We start from the raw sequence: 24,165 nt of genomic DNA, 5'->3' as shown, positions 1-24,165 counted from the left end.
GGATCTTCCTGACCTGGGGATTGAACCTGCATCTCTTTTGTCTCCTGCATTAGCAGGCAGGTTCTTCTTCACTAGCACCACCTGGGTAGATAGATGTGATTTATTGGTTTTCTGAATGTTTTTTGTGCTTCCTTCTCCCCTTATGACATTTTATTTATTAATATACTTGCTTTCCCTACACCCACCTATCGCCAGTCTTGTTCTACCCATTAGGTTGCAAATTTTACTGTGGCAAGGGCAAGTTTCACTCATGTTTATATCCATCCATGCTGCCTTAAACATGCTTTTGAAAGTCGGGACTAAAAAGATACAGGAAAGTCTTTGCAGCTGGAAAAATGTGGGGAAATGTGGAACATTAGCTTCCTGTCTCTGTTCTCAGTAGACTAGAGCATCAGGTAATGATGCTCTATTGTTTCTAGAGCACATTTTAATAGAGATAACTCTTCTTCCCCTAGTTCTTCTTCCCCTTTGCTTCCCTTTTGCTCCTCCTCCTTGCCCTTCTCCTCTCCTCTCACCTTTTTTCCTTCTTCCTTTCTTTATTTAATTGTGGCCTAGTTTAATCTTCAACTTTTTGTATGCTTTGTCTCAGCTTTAAAATGGGATATGTGCTGGTATGAAAATGTTTTACTTTAAGTTGTTACAGTTCAGTAAGGGATCCCTTCTTTCACCTTTGAAGACTTAGTGCCAGAACTCAACTAAGTAGACCAGTGATGTTCACAAGAATAGGTAGGAGAATAATCCAAATGTTTGATTCTTCCTTAACTTATAGAATATTGAGCCATAATGGACATACTGTAAAAGGAAAACTGTAGAAATAAGATGAAGTGAATTGAATTATTTTTCCTAATAATCTCACTTCTTCCTTAGATTCAGGTCAGAAGACATTTAAAAGGAGAAGATCTATCATAAACTGGGCCTTTTGGCGGGGTTCTAGCATTCACCTGGATAACTTGCCCGTGTCACCAACGTCTCCTATCCCAGGACAGCTCTTTGGGGTTTCTCTGCCAGATATTTGTGAGAATGACAATCTGCCCAAAGCTGTCTTGGTAAGTCTCATTTTGGCCTATAGCACTAATAGAAAAGGAAATTTGGGAAAGGAATGCTCTGGGAGGTAAATCTTTCCCTAAAAAAATGGGAAATTTATAGATACCCATTGCTTTGGCTGAGAATCTTTATTATTCCTCCAAAGAAAAAAAAATCTGATTAAGCTACTGCAGAGTCATAAGGCAGACATAATAGGGAGGGATAATCTAGCCTACTGATTTCAGGCAAGAGCCCCATTAACCTGCTCAGATAAATTAGAACCTACACTGCAGACAGAGAATCCACATTAGCCCTGACATTTTTCTCACAGCCTTTCTTGAACCCTTCATTGTTCGGAAAGTCTCATTTAATCACTTTAGCAACACAGACTAAATCTTAACATTTTTTAATTTGTATTTTATTTGTATTCCAAGTCTTTTAAGTATAAAGATACATCTTCTGGTATTTAGTTATCTTTTGTATGTATAAGAGATCAAATGAAAGCCACTGAGTATATATTTTTTCCAGTTAATATAGTAAATGGGTCGTGTTAAAGAATATTTATTGAGTGTCCAGTATCCCCAAGCAATATGCTAGGTGCCTGGCCCTTTATTCTATGTTGTGCATCTATCTATAAGCTCCAGGTACTAATCTAGCCACTTTATTGCTTATCCTTCACAACAGATTTAGAAGGTAGTTATCATCATCATTACCATCATCCCTACTCTACAAATAAAAGGGAAACCCCCGCCCAAGTTTACCAAAGGTCACGCCATAAATATGTGTCATAGCTAGGTTCCAGATCCCATGGGTTGCTTGTCTCCAACACCCATTCTCTTCCTCTATGGCAAGCAGAGGGCACACAACTATAAAGAAAGTGAAATAAAAGACTGAATTGAATGGATGGAATGGAGAAAGCTTCCTAAAGGAGATGATTTTGGAAGCTGATTTTAAAAGAAGGAAATAGTGATTTCCCTGATAGTTCAGCGGTTAAGAATCCACCTTTCAATGCAGGGGACAAGGATTCAATCCCTGGTCAGGAACTAAGATCCCACATGCCACAGGGCAGCTAAGCCTGCGTACCACAATGAAGACTCAGCACAACCAAAAAACAACAAAAACATAATATTTGTTAAAAAAAAAAAAAAAAAAAAAGAAGAAGAAGAAGGAAGTAAAGTGTAAAGCCACATGAAAAGAAACACAAGCAAGGGGACTTCCCTGGTGGACCAGTAGTTAAGAATCTGCCTTTCAGTACCATGGGTTCTATCCCTGGGCAGGGAACCGACCGAAGATCCCACATGCTATGGGGCAGCTAAGCCCGTGTACCCCAATGAAGAGCCTGCATGCAGCAACTAAGACCTAACACAGCCAGAAACAAATACCCCAAAAAAGAAAGAACAAGATAAGCAAGTGGAGAATGAATTTGGGAAGAGCATTTTCATACTTGGGGAAAAGAATCCATATTGGAGAGTAATGGGAGAATACTTAGGGAGGAGAGAGACAAGTTAACAGGTACCTTGAAGTGACTGCTGGTTCACTGAAAAAAGTCTCATTAAAGCAAGTGTTTAAAATGTTTTAGATGTTAAATATAGCAAGCGTAAATAGGAGAAAGAAATTTAGAGATGCCAAAAAGCAAGTAGAGTTTAATCCTCTAGCAGGCCTTCTAGCCCCAGGCCTTCAGGACTTTCCCCTGGTACACCCCAGCCTCTAGCAGCTGGAAAGGGCAAATATATGTTCCCTTGCTTGTTCTTCATGAAGTGCCATCTTGATTTTCTTTTTCTTTTGCTTCCCCATAGGATATGCTTTTATTTCTTAATCAGAAAGGACCTCTCACAAAAGGCATCTTCAGACAGTCGGCCAATGTGAAATCCTGCAGAGAGCTGAAAGAAAAACTGAATTCTGGAGCTGAAGTACAACTAGACTGTGAATCTATTTTCGTAATAGCATCTGTCTTAAAGGTAGGAAGGTTTCTCCCTTCATCCACCCCACAGCATAGCTCTGGAGAAAGACAATTGATTTATCTCATTGTAACATTACTCCCATCTGAAGAAGACCATGATAAAAATAGAATCTGAAAAGTGTTTAAAAAAAAAAAAAAACTTCATACAGTCATGTGTGTGCTCAGTTGTGTCTGACTCTTTGTTACCTGATGAACTGTAGCCCACTAGACTCCTCTTTGTCCACAGGATTCTCCAGGCAAGAATACTGAAATGGGTTGCCATTTCCTCCTCCAGTGGTCACAGAATCACACTGGCATTTAAAAGCCACTTCTAATGATGTGGCATGTCAGATAGTCATTTTAAAATTTTTCATCCCACGTCACTGTCCCCATCTTCACTTCTGCTACCCCATGCAAAAAAGAAAAAAAGATGAAATGAAAATTAAAAACAATTATAACACACAGTATATTTACCAAAATAAACATCCCGATTAGATGACTTTCTCACAGTCTATCTTCCTAAGACAAAATTTTCAAAAATAAACTTTTATTAAACTTCGAAGCAGAGTTTTACCATAATAAACAAACATTTGCCTAATAATTAAAATATTGCTCACTGAGAGTAGTGAAAATTCTCTTCAGTTATACAGTATCCCCCCTCAATGCTTTTTAAAAAGTAAAGGTGGAGCAAGAATGATTGCAACATCTAGTCCTTCTTTTATGAACCCCTTACCACATTTGGTATCCTTGATCCCATGTATATCTGATATTTCACAATAAGCTTCTTTGCTGCAAGCATTTTTGCTACAGACATTTTGGACATATAACCATATAATTAACCTTATGGTAATTTTGCTAAAAAAATAAAATAAGTGGTTGACAGTTTGTTTTGACCTATACAATATAAAAAGCATGACAGATGACAGTGATTTGTCCCAAGAATTGGTTTCACATTTTGAAATATACTACATTAGAGTTGAAAGAGACCAAGGGCCTTGAAGACATAGCATGAACCCACATTTCCCTTAGAACTCTGAAATGTTTATCAAGAACAAATGGCAATATGCCAAGAACAAAAAATAATGTGCAAGGCTTTCACAGAAACTCAGGCACAAATATGTATCCTAGTACCTAGTATTTGAAGCTTGATGCCTCTCCTAAGAAATCTGAGCAAAAAATCAAAAAGTGCAATGCTGAACAAGAGACAAACCAACAATCTGTATATATACACATATACGTGTGTGTGTGTGTATTGTGAATGAAAGACTTGGAAGACAAATGCTTTAGTATAACCCATGAAAAAATATCGAATTAATAACATGAATTGTGCAGTATTGCCATGAATCTATACACATTTTATTTTTTAACTTTTTATTTTGTATTGGAATATGGGAGACTAGCAATGTTGTGATAGTTTCAGGTGAACAGCAAGGGGACTCAGCCATTCATACACATGTGTCCATTCTCCCCCAAACTCCCCTCCCATCCAGGCTGCCACATAACATTGAGCAGAGTTCCCTGTGTTATACAGTTGGTCCTTGTTGGTTATCCATTTTAAATACAGCAGTTACACACATTTTAAATGTGTTCAAGTGTTTTGTATTTCACAATAAAGTCTTTAATTCTGTTATTCTAATTGTTTTATTATGTCCTTCTTAGTATCCCTCATTTATTTTTTGTTATTTTATCTTTTATGGCAGAACTGCCTTATAGCCAGTTCATTATTTGATTAAAGTATTTGCTGGAGAAATGCTTGTGGCAAAAATGTCTATGGCAAATAAGCTTACTTATGGCAAAAAAGCCAGATCCTCCCCCTTCCCCCCATCATGACACCACCCCCCCACCTATGGTTACTTAACTCACATCCATAGTTGAGTTGATCTTATGAAATGTTTTCCTCCTCACATTCATGAAAAAACCTCACTTTGTTTGAAAATCTAGAGTCAAAACTAGCTTTTTGCAGAGCTTTTGACCTGAGCAATAGCTTCTGCAGATCAGAATCAGGGTTGGAAGGGATTCTGGGGGAGCTGGAGGCTCCCTCTCTGGGCAGGGTTGGAATGTCCCAGAGCCAGGGGTAGAGACAGTGCCCCAGCCCGCATCCCCAGGCCTGGAGCGTAAAAACCAAATTAAGGAAAGCATGATGAAGAAGACTCCTGCATGTGCCTCCTCCTGGTCAGTTCCTTACACAATCATATTTTATGACTTAGTGAATAATCAGATGCCTCTTGATAAAAGAGCCTCGTCTGCTCTTAAACAACCCCACCATAGAGTTTCACAATAAAGTGTCACTCTAAAGAACTGGAGAGGGGCTTCCCTGGTCGCTCAGTGGTAAAGAATCCGCCTGCCAGTGCCGGAGACACAGGTTTGATCCCTGCTCCAGGAGGATCCCATATGCCGAGGAGCAACTAAGCCCATGCAAAACTATTGAGCCCGTGCTCTAAAGCGTGGGAGCTGCGACCACTGAAGCCTGTGCACCTAAGAGCCTGTGTTCCACAGCAAGAGAAGCCACTGCAATGAGAAGCCCCTACTTGTCACAACTAGAGAAGAGCCTGTGCAGCAAGGGAGACCCAGCACAGCCTAAACAAATCAATAATTTGTTTAAAAAAGAACTGGAAAATTGGAGCTAGGGTCATCTAATTTATTTTACACAGGGTTTGTGATTACCTTTCAGTCCTGGAGTACAAAAAAGGTATGTATAGTGTGCTTAGCCAGATACATAGCAGGCATGCAAGTATATGCATGATAAATTTTTCTTTGATTTTTGTCATAAAATTAGGCTTTCTCCCATTTTTTAATAAGTTAAAGCCTATGTTTTAGAAATTTTTCCTTAGTATGCTATTCGTCACAGCACTACACTTCTTAAAATTTTGTTCTAAATTGTTGAGGCTGCTACAAAGAAGTATGGTTCTAGAACAGTTTAACATATTTCACAGTGAAGAAATAGTACTTATAGAGGAATAGGCAAAAGACGAAAATTAATCCAAATGAAAAATCTGGTTATATGAGTTCTAACTAAAGTGTGATAATCATGTAGCTGTGTTTTACTCTCATTTCTTCCAAGCAGTTGAAAGAAAGGGATACTTTTTGCCAAAAGTTCTTGAGCTTTTGTTTGTTTCTTATTTTTAAGACTATTTGGAAGCAGTACTTAAATTTTCCTTTAATTTTTTACTTACACTGGTTTTGTTTAAATGTAACTCTAATTGGAAGAAAATTACCTGTGATACTGTATTTTTGATTCATCAGACCTCTGAGGAAAAGCACTGTTTTAATCCTGTAGGAATCTCATCTCGAATTAATTTGGGAGTTCTGCTGATGGCCTGGTTTCTGTTTTTGGAAGGGAGAAGACTTTTGCTTGAGTGCTAAGAGCTGGTGATTGTAATTCAGAACCAGCTTTCACGTCCCTTCTCAGATCCAATGGTGGTTGTTATTTCGTAACTTGTTATTCCAGCTGTGGAGAGTTCATTGAGATGTTACAAGTTATTATCTTTCAAGTGTAGGTTTTAAGATTTAATGATGTTTTTCTTCAAGACAGATCATAACTGTGTTTTCCACTGAGATTTTAAAAGAGAGGTATTGTCACTGCCCCATTTTGAAATACCAGATTTTTGCTCTTCTGAATCTGACTTTTAATGTAGGTGCAGCCACTAAAATTAGTCTGAAATTATGAAAATTTGATAGATTGACCCAGAAAAGAGGTAATTTTTATGATGACACATCTGAATCACATATATCCATGGATATTACTACTGGAAAATAGAACAGAAGAAGACTTTGTATCAATCATCTTCCTACTTGTTAACTACTCTAAAAAAAAAAGTATGATAATAGGTGACATGACTACCAAGAGGTTTTCAAAATTACTGTAGATATAGTTAATTGACCTTTCCTTGTCCTTCACTAATATTTGACCAGATGACAAATAGCCACAGTTCACTAATGACCTCTACTGTGTTTGGGACTGGGGCTTCCCAGGTGGCTCAGTGGTCTGCCAACGCAGGAGATGCAGGTTCAATCTCTGGGTTGGAAAGATCCCTTGGAGAAGGAAATGACAACCCACTCCAGTATTCTTGCCTGGGAAATCCCAAGGACAGAGGAGCCTGGCAGGCTGTAGTCCATGGAGTCGCAGAGAGTCAGACATCACTGAGCGACTGAGCATGAGCACGCACGCACGCCTGTCTGGGAATGTGCTTGGCATTAAGGTGTATGAAGTAGAAGGTGAGGGTCTGATTCTGCCATGAAGAAGCTGATTAGCTAGTAGGAAACATGCTCACCTAATTAGTTAACTGCAACACTTAGGAGTCATAGCTTCCATATTAGCAGTATAAACATGACATATAAGTAACAAGTTGTACATTCCCTTTTTAAGGCACAAAGGTAAAGTTGCTGATTTGATTTTCCAACAAGAATTAAAATTATTCAGTTGCAGATTTTCACCTGTCTCCACATTGTAGGCAGGAACTTATAAGCAGATAGTCAACCAGTGCCAAAAGCAACAAAGAGATTGCTGCTGCTAAGTCGCTTCAGTCGTGTCTGACTCTGTGCGACCCCATAGGTGGCAGCCCACTAGGCTCCCCCGTCCCTGGGACTCTCCAGGCAAGAACACTGGAGTGGGTTGCCATTTTGGCCTAGAACAAAATAGGAAACACAGGACCAGGACCAGAATTCTTTATTTTTAAACTTTTTATTAACATATGTCAAACCGGAAACTGTTTGATGTATCCTGCTTGTGTCATAGTCTGGTTTCATCACACCCAGCTCCGCCAGTGTCTCAGTATAAGAGTCTCAAAGACCAGAAAGGATAATGTACCAGAGACATGTTATTTAATGTACATTACGTGTGGGGTGCTGCCCCATGCTTCCAGAGCCCAGCCATAGTCTGGAATGCTTCCTTCTCCTAATATATGAGAGCCCTTCTAGGGGGAACACTAGGAGAAGCTCTAAGCATCTCTGCATGAAATTATTCACCAAAGCCACTGGAATATAAAGTTCTAATATAACAGGGACTTGGTTTAATTTGCTACTCTATCCCTACCACCTCAAACAGTACCTGGCACATATGCATAAATATTTGTTGAGTGGTTGGATGACTGATTACTATATTATGAATCTCACAAATGTCTTCATACATTTCTTTTAACTAATGAAATAAAAAGGATTTAGGTTTGCCAGACCCCGCCATGTTATACTAGTTTGCTAAAATGTGCACAAACAGGAGATTTCAGCCTAAGCAGGTTGTCCTTTATCTTTACCACTATAGTCCAGACTCCAGTTTCCCTCTGGTTTTTGTTAGAAAAATATCAAAGCAAATGTTTCTATGGGTGCACATCATTGAGGGGTTGGCACTGAGCTCCATGTAGTCCAAAGAAGAGAGAACGTAACTGTACTTTTCAATAAAGTGTCTTCTTTCTAATGTCTCTAAAAATATTTAACCTGAGAATAACAATTTAAAATATTTATTTTTCCCCTCTATATAAGGATTTTCTACGAAATATTCCAGGAAGTATTTTTTCATCAGATCTCTATGATCACTGGGTCTGTGTAATGGATCAAGGAAATGATGAAGAGAAAATAAATGCAGTTCAAAGGTAATTATTCTGACTTGGTCATTTTTCAAAAATGATTTTCAAAAAGCTTATATTTTGTAAGTTTGTCTAGGAAGGTAGTATGCTTGTGCTTGCTGTGTTTACTCACTCAACTGTGTCTGATTCTTTGCAACCCTTTGGGCTGTAGCCTGCCAGGAACCTCTGTCCATGGGATTTCTCAAGCAAGAATACTGGAGTGGGTTGCCCTTTCCTCCTCCAGGGGATATTCCCAACCCAGAGATTGAGCCCACGTCTTCTGTGTCTCTTTCACTGAAGGTGGATTCTTCACCCACTGAGCCATAATCACTATCAAAATCATATCCGTGGGGACCAGTTTAAATATAGATTTATGCTAGCTACTGTCACTTTTCTTATTGCTTTTCCCTAATCCTATTAACATGGAATACTTGACCATTTTACACATTCTGTACATCTGAATCTGATAGGAGCTGAAACCCATTAGACCAAGAGTTAACACAGTAGACTCAATCTATAATTTACATCTTAGTTTAACCAGACTATTCCTTATGTACTTCATTTAACAACTGAATCCATAAAGAGAAACTTCCTTCCCCCTCAAGGGTCTCACAGTCTAGTAAAACAGATAGATAAAACCAAGAATTACAAAGTAGTATAATCGATGCTAGTGAGATACCTGCAGAATATGTGGGAATGCTTCAGAGGGACAGTCAACTTGTTGAAAAGTGTCGAGGAAGAAGGGAGTTGCAAAATCTCAGTCTAATCACAAAGAATGCATCGTTTGTATTCAATGCAAAGAGAAGTGACTGGCAGGTCTCGCCACCCTAATCCCTTATAGGAAAGAACAAAAAGCATACTTCCAGTCCTGTGAAAACCCATGAATCCTAAAATCATTTATTTGCATATGCTTGTTTAGTGCAGTTTTTCTTGAGCAGCTCTAAAATACAAGTCATTATCTACACACTACTATTGATAGACACCTGTTATCAATAGAAAAACATAATATAACTGTTGAAGACACCAGAATCAAAGCCACGTAACAGAATTGTGTCTGTTTTGGCAGAAATCATTCAGGGGCAGTGAATGTCAGATCCTGTTTTTTGTTGCTCATTGTCTAAAACTTTATATTCTACAAATGGTTAAAAAGATGATGTTTTTGTATATTATATGTGAAATGAATCGTCAGTCCAGGTTCTATGCATGATATAGGGTGCTCCGGGCTGGTGCACTGGAATGACCCAGAGGGATGGGATGGGGAGGGTGGTGGGAGGGGGGTTCAGGATGGGGAACATATGTACACCTGTGGCAGATTCATGTCAATGTATGGCAAAACCAATACAATATTGTAAAGTTAAAAAAAAAAAAAAAAGATATTTTACAGAGGGTTAGACTTATATCTCTCATACAAATACAAAATAAGCACATGTGAGAGGTTTTATTTAAAACATTAGAGAACTAGTAAGATATTACTGCAAAGTCAAAAGAGATTTCAAACTATCACAACTTACATAATTAAATCAGAAATGCTGAAATGAATTTATAAATAGATGCAAAACTGGCTTTTACTGCTAGGGCATGGGGCGCGGTGAGTGGGGCACTGTATGTGCAAATAAACCATTTATCTCTCTACCAGATAAGATTTTTGAGTCTACAGGCAAGTGTTAAGTGCACTGCTATCAGTAATCTACAGTTTACAGAGTCAAATAACTCAACCCCTATGACCCAGATACCCCAGAGTGTGATAACAGTACCTTACTTTCCATTGAATACATCCAGGAATCCTTTGATTCATTTCCATATCTTTCATAATTTGTCCCTTCAAAACTGTTGTCATTGTCAGTCCATAGTGCTGAAGAAACGCCTTTCTATTGTTATACAACAGGAGTCCAAGTACCCAGTTTTCTCCCCCAGGTTGCAGATTCTTGTTGGAAAAAAGCAACCACCATGACTATCAACATTTGTATCTGTTTTCTGTCTGACAATAAAAATCATTTCAAGTGAATGATCATTTAAAATCCTTTATCAATTACAAAATAGGAACATTAGAAAAAAATATTATAAGCTTGTATTATATGTGCGAGTAATGTCAGTGAGATAGAAAGATGCAGGGCAAAATTGACCTTGAGAGCTGCCGGAGCAGAATGGACCTGGGAGTCCCATGGCTGAAGTTTAGGTTTTTACCAAGAGACAGAATCCTGTGTTGCTTCTTGGAAGTAAAGGAGCTACATATTAGTAAGTAAAGGAGTTACATATTAAATGCAACTGTTTAATTTCATTAGAAAGCTTTTTGGGGGTTTTGGTTGAGAATATTCTGGAATGTTATAGGGTTTGCTTAAGATACTTTGTAACAGTTTCAGGTAAATATTTCAGACAGCATCTTTTTATGAATTACTTTTTTGCATTCTTTTACATTTTCATTGGATTGCAAAATAAATAATAAATCTCCAGTGCTCCCTCTCTCCTCTTCACAGGCAGTCCTCCCTTCGCATGTGCCGTGTTAACAGTCCTGCACATCTCAACTGTGAAAGTGAGGACTGCCTGTCAGTGCAGGTTTTCTATGAAATGTTTGCTTACAGAGTGCATTTTTCTGTCTTTAGGCTGTTAGACCAGCTTCCGAGAGCCAATGTTCTTCTCCTAAGGTATCTTTTTGGGTTATTACACAACATTGAGCAACATTCTTCATCCAATCAGATGACCGCATTTAATTTAGCAGTGTGCATCGCCCCAAGCATTCTTTGGCCTCCTACTTCCTCTAGCCCAGAACTAGAAAACGAATTTACAAAAAAGGTAATGAAGTTTTTCCTTTTTCTGCTCTGGGGAACCAATTCCCCATTTTGAACCTAAAATTCGGGGTATGAATTCTGAAAGATACATATTTTCTTAAGTGAAAATACTTAAGAAAATAAGTACTATATGTACTAAGTACATATCATTGTAAATCTGAATTCATTGAGTGTTTTATCCTATCCTAGTAGACGACAAAAAAGGTAATTTCTTGAGCAAAAGAGTGATAGACGTTGGATTGCTTCCCTTTTCTCTTTAAGGAGGAAAAACAACTATGACTGACTTAAACCTTAGAGTGATACAAAAACAGTGGATGTGATTTTAAAAATAAATAAGGACTTTCAGTTCTAATGAGGTGTATGAACCTCGAGCCTATTATACAGAGTGAAGTAAGTCAGAAAGAGAAAGACAAATGTCGTATATTAATGCATATATATGGAATCTAGAAAGATAGTACTGCTGATCTTACTTGCAGGACAGCAAAGGAGACGCATGTAAAGAACAGACTTTTGGACACAGCCGGGGAAGGAGAGGGTAGGATGGTTGGAGAGAGTAGCACTGGAACATATACAGTACCGTGTATAAAATAGATAGCCGTCTATCTATTTAGGGGGTTTGCTCTATGACGCAGGGAAGCCAGAGCCAGTGCCCTCTGACAACCTAGAGGAGTGGGATGGGGAGGGAGGTGGGAGTGGGGTTCAAAAGGGAGGGGCCATATGTATACCTATGGCCAATTCATGTTGACGTATGGCAAAAACCATCACTGTATTGTAAAGTTTTTATCCTCTAATTAAAAAATAAATAAATAAGGGCTTTGGAATTAGACAGGTCAAGGTTCAATTTTCAGCCCTAACACTTGCTAGATTTACAATCTTGGGCAAAATTACATTAATCCACAGTTTCCTCATCTAATGAATGGAGATGTTGCTAATACCCAGTTCATACATTATTTAAGTTGGTGCAAATGCAGTTTTGGACTGTGAATGTTAAATCATTATAACTAGGCTCAAACACAATCTTTATTAATCAAAATAGGAACCATTACAATCAACACATTTTTTCCAATGAGAAATAAGTTTGTTGATTCCTGTAGCATAAAAATCTATGCTTTGGGATTCGACAAACTCTTGCGAAGCATTTTCTGCCTCCTCCTGGTTGTGGAAGCAGTTTTCCTGCAGAAAGTTGTCAAGATGCTTGAAGAAGAGGTAGTTGGTTTTCAAGAAGTCAGGTGAATATGGCAGATGAGGCAAAACTTCGCAGCCCAGTTCAGTCAACTTCTGAAGCCTTGCTTGTGCAACGTGTGGTCAGGCGTTGTTGTGGAGAAGAATGGGCCCTTTCTTTTGACCGGTGCCAGCTGCAGACGTTGCACTTTTCGGTGCATCTCATCAATTTGCTGAGCATTTGTCTCAGATGTAATGGTTTCACCGGGATTCAGACAGGCAGCAGACCACCAAACGGTGACCATGACCTTTTTTTGCTGCAAGTTTGGCTTTGGGAAGTGCTTTGGAGCTTCTTCTTGGTCCAGCTACTGAGCTGGTCATAACCAGTTGTCGTGTAAAATCCACTTTTGGTCACACGTCACAATCCGATCAAGAAATAGTTCATTGTTGTCACATAGAATAAGAGAAGATGACACTTCTAAATGACAGTTTTTTAAATTTTCAGTCAGTTCATGAGGCACCCACTTAGCGAGTTTTTTCACCTTTCCAGTTTGCTTCAGATAAGTTCTTCGGCAACTCCTCATTTAGTTGTAAGGGGATCAGCTTCACTGTTTACTCTCAGTTGGTCACTGTCAACTTCTGGTGGCTGGCCAGTAAGCCCCTCATCTGCAAGGCTCTTGTCTCCTTTGCAAAAACAAATAGCACTGCACTATTTATTAGCAGTTTCTGGGCCAAATACACTGTTGATGTTGTAAGTTGTCTCCACTGCTTTATGACCCATTTTGAACTCAAATAAGAAAATTGCTCAAAGTTGCTTTTTGTCTAACTTCATTTCCATAGTCTAAAATAGATATAAAATACACAGAAAGTAGTGTCATTTGCCAAAAACATAAAGCAAAAATTTCACATTAAAATGATGTATACCACAACCACATTTATTTAAGAATGTATTCCAACATCAAACAGCAGAGTTCAACAGTGCAAAACCACAATTACTTTTGGCCCAACCTAATAGTTACTTGAAATCACACACTCCTGTATTGCCTGATTATAAGTACAGGAGTTGGGGCTTTGCTTCAGCTATTGGGGCAAAAAAAGCTATGTAAAGGTTTCTGTATATCTCATGGAGACACAAAGCTCCCTAGTAAAATCTTACCTCTTCCCGAAGCACCTCCAGTTGGCAGGGCTAAGAGAAAGAAATGCATAGGAAGAGACTAGTCAGCAAAGTGCAAGTTTTTTCTCCAGCTGTCTCTCCTCCTCACAGAGAACCACAGAGGTAGATACCTACCAACTTCCCAGCTCATGACACCTGCCTTTTGCATAAGAAATACATTTTATAAGTCTTCACTTAATGACACTTCATGAATTTTAATGAGAAAGTGTGTTTCCTCACCCCAAGTGCCCTATAGAGAATACTTAAAATTACTCCAATTTTAAAGACAAGACAGTTGGTATAAAAATGTTAGTATTAAGCCAAGGCCACAAGTAATAACTAGTCTACTGATTAAAATTAATGTCTATACTCAAACTACTCTTGAAAGTATCATAGTTTTGTAGGGGAAACTGTATTGTAAAGCAAACCTGAATTTTTCTCGGGATTCTTTGGCATTTTTTGTTAGAATTAGGATTCATATATGAAATGTGATTTACAGACAGGCTGTATGAGAAGTTTGCAGCTCATTTTTGTCCGTTTTTTGTACAGGTTTCTCTGCTTATACAGTTTCTTATTGAAAACTGCTGTCGGATATTTGGAGAAGAAATCACTTCCCTCTTGGGAGAGGTTTCAGTGAGATGTGATACCAGAGAGAATGCCTCAGGTATTGTGAATAACTGGATTGTTTTTTGTGGGAAACAGACACACGTCTGTGAAAATCAGCTGGGACAGTGGTTATCCTGGAGCCCACAGCAGCTCAGGTGAAGAGGGCCTCTCACCTCGGTCAATAGGTCTAGGATTCTGCTCCTTCCTTAGAAGGTCAGGGTATGTTAACACTGTGGTAGGGTTAAGAAGTGTATAAGACAAGGTCCCAGATTGTTAGTGGCAGCATTATATAGTATGATGTTTTTAACCTTTTTAAAAATAAACTATACAGGGAGCCCCAATATGTATAACACAACTGCTCTGGTTGAAACTGGAGGAGAAGGCCCAGAGGTAATAGAGACAGCCCTGTTTTTTCTCCTCGCCTCCCTCTTAGAGGTCCCTGAGGCTTCTCAGAATTCTCGTGAACTGCTAAACACATTAAAAACAAGTAACATCACGGGGCAGGCTGGGGTGTATGGCGAGTAAAGACGCTCAATATTCCAAATTATGAATTCTTATAACACCAATTACTAGTTATGTTGTCTTTGGCCAATTCTTCGATGCCACTGAACATCAATATTTTCATCTACAAATATGGATAACCATCATATCTAACTGTTGTGATTGTAGTAAAGATAAAGTAATATATAGTAAAGAACCTTGTCAAAGAGAAATTGATAGGGCTGGTAAATGGTTTCTCTTGAGATTAGAGTTAATTATGTGTATACACCAGCAGATCCATTTAAAAGACAGAGTCTTAATCCAAACCTGGATATATCTGGCATTAATTTCTTTATATTTTTAACTGTTTCTTGGTATTATGACCATCTTCTCATCGAGGAAATCTTAAAGAAAGCCTATTTCTTCAGGAACTGAGGTAAATCTCGTATACCTCAACAGTTTATTTTTAATTTTGCACTTACATCTGGGGAGATTATGAAAGATTCTTTCTTTCCTTAGAGTGAAAATTTGAACAATCTATATTTAAAAACAGAATTACACCAAATATCATCATAGTTAGGTTTTTTTTCTTATTTTTAAGGCAGCATGCATTTGTGTTCATTAAAAATGTTAATCATGGTTCCCTTTTTCGACAGATATCTCTTGCTTCCAGCTGAATGACTCCTCCTATGACAGCTTGGAAAATGAGCTGAATGACGATGTTGACGCCCCATGTCGTGACTTGGTAAAGAAACTTGGTCAGGGTAGCAGAAGCATGGACTCCGTGTTAACCCTCAGTGACTATGACCTTGACCAGCCTGAGGTGGAAGGCCTTTTAACCCTGAGTGACTTTGACTTAGGCCATTCTAAAGATGAAGACATTCCAATGGGACAGCCCATGGAGTCCAAGCCAGTGGACACTGCAGTGTACACCAAGGTCCCACGCACCCAGGCCCCCTCTGGCGCGAGCACACCCAGCCGCCTGTCCACAGCTGCCGCAGATGCTCCAAAAGGCCTGAGGCGACACCGCCGCTGCTCGGAGCCCAGCATCGACTATCTCGATTCAAAGCTTTCCTATCTCAGGGAGTTTTATCAGAAAAAGCTACGCAAGTCCAGCTGTGATGCCATTCTCTCAAAAAAAGATGAGAGCCATCTGAATCAGAATCAACCCCTTCAGGAAGGGGGTAAGACATGTTTTAAAAAGAGTTTAGTCACAGGCATTGATAGCAAGAAAAATGCCGCTAGTAAAAATGTTAAGAAGAAAAGTTTGTCTGATAATGAAGGAAGTCATGTAAAACTTTTTCCTAAATCCAAGCCAGTAGCCATTTCCGTGGCATCGTACAGTCACATGTCCTCCTGTGATCATCCCAGGAGCCAGCCCTTTGACATGGATGCATCCGAATACTCCCCGCCACACACTGCAGACACCCTCAAGAGTTCAAGGAGGCAACGGCGCTGCTCAGAGCCCAGCATTGATGACCAGCACTGCAGACTGACCTATCTCAGGGGGATTTATCCAAAGAAGCAGCAGAAAGCCAGCTACGAAGCCAGTCTCTTTCATGGAGAGGAAGATTATCTCAAGCGGCACAAGTCTTTACAAATGGAGGGCCAAAAGCTTATTAATCAGAGTTTGGTCATGGGGATTGAGGTGGGCAAGAGTAGTGCCACAAACCAAAACGTGGAGAAGGTTTTACCCCCAAGTTTAAACCTTTGCTCAAGGACTAGCTATTCCAGCTTGTCCTCCCCAGGCACTTCCCCATCTGGTTCATCAGTAAGCTCCCAAGATAGTGCTTTTTCTCAGATTTCTGAACACTCTGTGTTTACACCCACTGAAACATCCTCTCCAATAGATTGTACTTTTCAAAGAAAACAGGCAGAGCTTTCTTCTGACTTTAGCAGTTCTGGCCTCATTTCTGGAATTCCTGGTCCCTCATCAGGGCAGGCCAGCGGCCGCCTGGCCTATACAAAAAAGGACAGCGTAGAGTGGCATTCACACATGCATTCTGTAACTCTTCACCCCAGCACATGGTTGAAGAGTGGTGTAGCCAGTTTGAAAAACTGGTCTCTCAAAAAGAAGGCAAGGGCACCCAGACCAGAGGAAAATAAAGTGGGTTCTCTAAAAGGACCCACGGATCCTCCTGCACATGCTTCTGGTGTTCCGGAAGCCATCACACTACAAGAAAGGCAGAAAGACGTGCCCCAAAGGGCAGCTGAAGGACTGGGAGCTGTTCAGACGGCCCGCTGGTATAGTTCCTACCCCAGCCAGGACTCAGAGAAATACTGTAGCTCTCTGTTCAGCCTCGTGGAAGACAGACTTGGGCTTCATATGAAGTCGCCCGAGGAAGGAAAGGATAGCGGGCAGTGCTCTCCTGGTATGCTGCCCCAGAGAAGATCCTCCCCTGGCTCTTTGACTGTGGATGATGCGTCCAGCCCAGACTCAGGGCCGCCCGTGGTGTGTGATGCTGAGGATAGACATTTGGCCAAAGACATGTAACCACCATGAGAACCTGACATCTACAAGAACAGAAACAGGCTGATAATGAGACAACAATTACTATGACCCCTTTGTATAAAATACCTGGGATGGGTAGCCTAAAGATAATCATTGCTAATACTTAGGACAACAAACGAATTCTCTTTCTTGAGACTATTTGGCCAAAAGTTTAGACTGAAAAATTCTGTGACCTCAGTGTTTGGGAGGCTTTTCCGTATTAAAGCATGGATGGATCCTGCCGTGCATTTTAAGAGCTATGAGCAGACAGCTAGAGAAAGCATCTTCTGTAGAGGAAACATGCTGTTTATGATGAGATTAGTTCCTGAGGAAGCCAGGAGATAAGCGAAAAACAGGAAGTGTGGAGAGAGAGGGAGGGCTGCAGAGAAACCATTATTCCATGGAATGTTTTTAATAAGTAGGCCAAAATAATGCCGCTAGTCAAAGCTAAAGAGGTAACACATCTGATAATAAAGAAAATTATGTGAAATTTTTCCCCAAATCCAAACCAGTGGCCATTTCTGTGACATTTTATATTCAGTCACATACCCTCACAGCATCATTTCAGGTATCAGCCCATTGGTGGCAGCCAGAGAAGAAAAAAACTGAAGTGATTTGAAAGCCATGAGTACCATGATATTGTAGGTGGTTTTGTTTGTTTTGTTTTTTTGTATTGGTTGAGTTTTTCCGTCTGTGTTTCGTGCTCCACAGAGGCTCCACTGCACACTGCAGTGAGGAGGAAGAAGGAGACGACTGCTCATCTCTGTGTCCTTTCAAGGTGCCTGAGCTCAGAACCTTGTCCTGTTATAAGACGACCTTCCCACTGTATCCACTGTCTTAGTGTGGAGGGAAAGACTGCCAGTGCAGCCCTTTCTCTTAACCAGTTGCTGTTGCAAACATGTGATCAAAGCATGACTCCTCTTTGCTGAAATGTTTTTCTGTTCCTTACCTCTTAGTCAGCCAGAAAAAATTCCTGATAAGTCATCTCTTTACTGATGGTCATTTGTCAGTTGAGAGAACAGTTTTGAGGTTGGCAGGTTATAAATAGTCACAGAGTGGAGGAGCCGTCAGAGTGGCTCTCAGGCCTTCTTTTTGACAGTCATTGGCTTGGGATTATCTTACCTCCAGAAGTTTTTACATCTTTTTTGTTCCAATAGTTCAGTTTATACCCCCATTGATTTATTCCATATTGATGGACATTTCTCCTCTTGCCTTAAAGATTACACCAGTACATCTCCTGGATTATTTCCTTGGGTTATTAGGCCTTGCCAGCCAGAGTGATGCAAAAGAATCAGAAATGGATGTGCATCTTCCTTCATTTTAAATACTTAAAAGAAGTTGCTTAGAGCCCATTGAGTTCAATATCAGATGGACCTCCCCCCCACAATACTTATTTCAAATTATTTTCCTCAGCCACCCAGAAACTTTGATGTCAAATATTTTCTCAATGTTGTTCTAAAGGTTGCATTTTTCACTTATAAAAAAATAATGTGTTCTGTAAGAGAGAAGTCCTTTCAGTATTAGCTATAGGTGCTACCTACCTCTAGGGGACATGGCCCTGTTTGTCCTAAGCATTGTAATTAACTTTTAGAACTCTCTCAAAAGAGCTCCTTTATGACACTGGCCATCTCAGTCACAGATGTGAAGTAGATTTTACCTTTTAACTAACCACTCGTATATTTAGACTCCTCAGTGTCCATATGCATCTTTTGTGGTATGATATATAAAGGCAACAGGGATTCCCCTCACCCTTAGGGCATACTACTGCAGAACCGCAAGATGTGAATGAAGCTCTTATGGCTTGGAGTGTCTTTCCAGAAGAAATTGCTTCTCTGCTTAACAAAATAATAGTTGTATCCTTTTTTCTTTCACATTGGTGGTTAGGAAACCATCTACTCAGTTTGAAGCATAGAAGATGCTGAGGTTCTTCCATAACCATTCCTGTTCTCTGTGTTCCCTTAGATACTCCTGCAACATTTAATGTGAATAATTAATATTGCTGTAAAGTATTATATTGTATGATTTGAAGACAGACTACATGTCATTTTATTATACTCCATCAATCTATAATATATTAGACCAATGCTTTATCTAAAATGCTTTGAGTTTGTATAATATATCTTGACAAATTTTACTACCATATGTTATGTAATAAATGTGTATTTTTGTACTCGCAGAAACTGCTGCTAACTTTTAAAGTTGTTTGGTTTTAAAGGCACTGATTATGGATATGTATGAAGTCCATGCTGTCTGTTAAATAAAACATCATCCTTCAGAGTTAACAGTCCCACCAGGGCAATATTGCCCTTTGTAGACTTGTTTTAGCTAACGAGCCCAATTTCTGCTTAATATTGGAAATTGCATAAAATGTAATTAATGTTGATTGGAACTTTGAGCTTTTAGTCATAGGCCGTGTGGTCAGTCTCTCTAGAAAAGGAGGGCTTTATTTCTTTTATATTTTTCTGATCTTACTGTTTACCAAACAATACATTTTAGACATAAAGTCTTTGTTTTTCTTAGATATTACATGTACACTGTGCTCCTAGAATCAGATACATATTGTCTGTGTTCTCATGGCAAAGAACCATCAACTCAGTTCAATTGATGTATGAGATCTTCTTGTCTAAATTTGAGCCCTTCTGACCAGAGTATCTAATTGATTCCAGACATGTCCAAACATCCCAGGATGTCTAGATCCAGATACTACAAAACATCAGTACTTATAAAGTCATATAAAGTCAGTAAATATTCTCATTTCTCTCATTTCCCATGAGTATCTTTGCCTCCTCAAAGTTCATGGAGGTTCGCTGTATGTAAGTTTATGCACCATTTCAGAAAGGTTAAAAATATACACCTGACCTTAATCCAGAAAAAAAATGATTCATTCTGAGCAGTAAAGACCTAAATGTTAAAGAAATGCAAAGATGATTTTTGCTTCTAAAGAAGCAGCTTAATCTACTAAAAACATTGAGTTCAATAAATTATCTTAGTTTTGTGGCTTTTCGGCTTTTCATGGAATGGCATTGAATCGAAAGGATCTAATGTATCCTCGAACCAGTGGCATATTTTGTCTGTTGAAACTAAAAATATTATGTATCTTAATCCAAATTATGGTTTTTAATCTTTTTTACCTGGTCATGTTTTAATGACTTGAGAGGAAGTATCTGCAAACTGTTTATTTCAATACAAAGAAAAAAATTTAACAATAAAGCTGGGTAAAATGTTAATTTCTTTAATATCTATTCTGGTTACAAGGATATCGCATAAGCTAAGTTTCCTGCTGAAAGGAAGAGTACTCTTAAATTCTGTGCTTTCTACCCTAAGTGTGAGTCTACTCTGTTCCTAAGCCACTTGTAAATATAAATCCTTCATTTGTATTGTTTGTTTGTTTTTAAAAGGGAGGGGTGGAATTTCATAAACTTCAGTTCTACATAGTACTGGGTGTGTGATAGAATTGGCAGAAGGCTCTGGGGTGTAATTTGGAAAATTTTGTTTCCAAGTCCCAAAGAAATATGCACAGGGTGGTAGAAGATGCATGTTGTTTCTTAATTTGTGGAATGCTTTCTCGTTGTGCATTGTCAGAGTGCACATGCATTTGTAGATCAAAGTGTTTTTCTACCTATTTAATTTGTTAAGGCAAAGTAAATATGTTCTCTGGAGTTTGATTTTATGTGACAATAGAAGATGCTGATTTGGGAGACATTTAAGATTTAAATGCTAGTATTTTTCTCTAGGTTTAATTTTTAGATTACAGTAACTTGAAATTAAATTTAGAACTTCTTACAGCCTCTTGATATGCCACGAGGAGTGAATAAACTAGCTAAAAACATGTACTTGTGGCATAGGCCTATTACTCTGAGCAAGTAAAATGGATGCTTAAAGAAATACCCAGTCTCTGCCAGATCACAGGAATTAATTGTTACTGTCTAAAATTTTCAGAAGAAAGAATCATTTTATATCTTTGCCCAAGAATGAGATGACTGAGAAGCAGAGAATCATCAAAATATATGAACACAGAGAAACACTGCTTGAAGATATAGTGAATGATTAGAGAGGAGGAAAGTAATTCAAGACACTGAATCACAAAGAGCTCAAGAGCTTAGTTAAGAAAAGGGAAAAAGAGTTTGTCTAAGGAGAGAGAGAGGTTAACAAATGATGTAAATGCTAGTCAGGCTATCTAAGTTTTATTGTAGGTACTGTTCTAGACCCTAGGATAAAGGTGAAAAAATATTGTGTCCTCAGGGACTTCAAACAACTAAGGGAAATTGGGTTGTGTAGAAGAAGGGGAACAATAACATTGGGTGCTCACTGTTGCCTGTGTGCACTGGTGACCAGTGCATTGTTGGTTTTATTTCATTTAGTGCTCACTGTAGCCCTTTGTGGTAGGTACATTCAGCTAGAACCTCATTCTGACCCCAGGCTCTTCTTTTCATCCTTTCATCTTAAAATGATGATGATGATAATACCTCTTCCATATTAAAGCAGACACAAAGTTAGGTACTTGAGGACCATCCAAACTTTGCTAAGTTATAAGCTAGATATCTCTAAGAAAATCACTCAGTATCAGAAATAATTCAGAAACCGATGATAAATGTAGAAATAATTGGGCTGAAAGTTGGTCCAAACAGTGTAGACCTGCCTCCCTGCTGCTTCTAAGTACATCTATAAATCCCGGAAACAACACAGAGACCAATCAAAGACAGGTGGACTGGTTCAGAGTGCTGGGACTGAAAGGAAACACAGTAGCGGGGCATCTTACATCCCCTCAGCCAACAGAAGAAGAACCAGATCTGGTCTTTTCCAGCCTAGCAACAGAAGGCAGCACAGATCCGTGCATTGCTCCCCAGAATCAGATGGCATCCTTCTGACACCAGGGCGTACACCAAGCACCACCAGCAAGAGGGATAGTTGAGCCACACTGAGCGGCCAGGCCTGACTGACACTTCCCACCCCCACTGGAGATACTAGAGTCACAATAAGCAGTTCATCCTGGGAAGTATCTCTGTTCCAGCAGGCCTGACTCCCCCACCCATCCAAAGACACTATGATCAGATGCCATGGACAGGAGGGATTCTACCCCAGAAAGCACTCAGCCTGGGGAGTCTCAGGGCCAAAGAACAAATAGGCTTCTCTGACTGAGAACAGGTCAAAAGAGCACCAAAAAGACTGAAAAACTCACTGAACCTACAATTTCCAGTAGGCCAAGGGCCTATGTGTTAAGGCTAAACAAGGTGACTGCTATGAAAGTAAATAGGGCCCAGAGTCTCCTAACACAACAGACGAAGTGTCCAGCATACAATTGGAAATCACCTGTCATACCAAGAACCAGGAAAATCACAAGTTCAGTGAGAAGAAGTTGACGCCAACATGAAAATTTAAAAGCAAGCTAGCATCTTAAAAATGTCTGTGGACAACTAAGTACAAATTATCTTGAAACAAAGGGAAACAAATAGAAAATCTTACCAAAGAAACAGAAGTACAAAACAGCCAAATGAAAATTGTAGATCTAAAAAATACAATAACATTTAAAAATTCACAGTGTAAATCTAGTAACAGAGTGAAGATGACAGGATAGAATCAGTTAACATGAGGACAGAATTACACAATCCAAACAAAGAAAATAGACTTAAGGGGAGAAAAGTAATCAGAGGCTTAGAGATCTGTGGAACAGTAACAAAAGATCCAACATTTGTACCATCAGAGTTTCAGAAGCAGGGTAGGGCTGAGACAGTATTCAGAGAAATGATACCTAAAAACTCCCCAAATTTGATAAAATATACAAATATACACGTTCAGGAAACTAAGTGACACCCAAACTGGATAAATGCGAAGGAAGACATATCACAATTAAATGAAGACTGACTATGGAAAAAGTGTTGAAAGTAGTAACACTTACCTTTAGGGGAACACCAATTTAAATGACAGGAATTATCATCTGAAACCATAGAGGCCAGAAGAAAATGGCACATTTTGAAAGTGCCAAAAGAAAACTGTCAACCCAGAATCCCATATCCAGTGAAACTGTCCTTTGTGAATGAAGGAGAAATAAGGACCTTCTCAGATGGAGGAAAAGGTAAAGAATTTGTCACTAACAGATACATTCTTAAAGACTGGCCAAAGGAATTTTTTAAAACAGAAAGTAAATGGTAGAAGAAGGAAATTTGGAACATCAGGAAGGTAGGACAATAGAAAGCAGAAATAATAGTATATAATGATTGACTGTCTTCATGAGTTTTAAGTTTTATGTGGCGCTTGAAACTAAAATTATAACACTGTGTGATACTCAAGAAAATGATATTTAAAAGTGGGAAAAATAAAAGAGACCTAATAGAAATGGCAGAAAGCAAAGAAGAATGAAAGAGCCTCTTGATGAACGTGAAAGAGGATAGTGAAAAAGTTGACTTAAAACTCAACATTCAGAAAACTAAGATAATGGCATCCGGTCCCATCACTTCATGGCAAATAGATGGGGAAACAATGGAAACAGTGACAGAGTTTATTTTGGGGGGCTCCAGAATCACTGTAGGTGGTGACTGCAGCCATGAAATTTAAAGACGCTTGCTCCTTGGAATAAAAGTTACGACTGATCTTGATGGCATATAAAAAAGCAGAGACAATACTTTGCCAACAAAGGTTCATCTAGTCAAAGCTATGGTTTTTCCAGTAGTCACGTATGGATATGAGAGTTGGGATATAAAGAAAGCTAAATGCCGAAGAATTGATGCTTTTGGACTGTGGTGTTGGAGAAGACTCTTGAGAGTCCCTTGGACTTCAAGGAAATCCAGCTAGTCCATCATAAAGGAAATCAGTCCTAAATATTCATTGGAAGGACTGATGCTGAAGTTGAAACTCCAATACTTTGGCCACCTGATGTGAAGAACTGACATTTGAACAGACCCTGATGCTGGGAGGGATTTGGGGCAGGAGGAGAAGGGGATGACGGAGGACAAGATGGTTGGATGGCATCA

The 24,165-nt window shown here is 39.2% G+C and overlaps 1 protein-coding gene across 9 annotated transcripts in view; it reads left to right on the top strand.

Moving 5' to 3' along the window:
- The window catches only part of ARHGAP20 (Rho GTPase activating protein 20), a 218,335-nt gene extending 197,761 nt beyond the window's left edge, over window positions 1-20,574 (top strand). For all 9 annotated transcript variants that reach the window (XM_086339118.1, XM_086339117.1, XM_086339119.1 and 6 more), the window contains 6 exons: window positions 868-1,046; window positions 2,820-2,981; window positions 8,438-8,547; window positions 11,121-11,310; window positions 14,170-14,284; window positions 15,363-20,574. In XM_086339118.1, coding sequence (XP_086195244.1) covers window positions 868-1,046; window positions 2,820-2,981; window positions 8,438-8,547; window positions 11,121-11,310; window positions 14,170-14,284; window positions 15,363-17,200 — 2,594 coding nt within the window. In that variant the 3' untranslated portion in view covers window positions 17,201-20,574. The remainder of the gene's footprint in view (window positions 1-867; window positions 1,047-2,819; window positions 2,982-8,437; window positions 8,548-11,120; window positions 11,311-14,169; window positions 14,285-15,362) is intronic.
- Window positions 20,575-24,165: the final 3,591 nt, after the last annotated feature.

Source organism: Bos grunniens, chromosome 15, assembly GCF_055505025.1.
Source record: "Bos grunniens cultivar Pamir isolate PY7600 chromosome 15, Bosgru_T2T1.0, whole genome shotgun sequence".
Lineage (NCBI taxonomy): Eukaryota > Metazoa > Chordata > Mammalia > Artiodactyla > Bovidae > Bos > Bos grunniens.
Note: the sequence above shows the minus strand (reverse complement) of the source record. Positions and strands in the feature narration are given on the sequence as shown.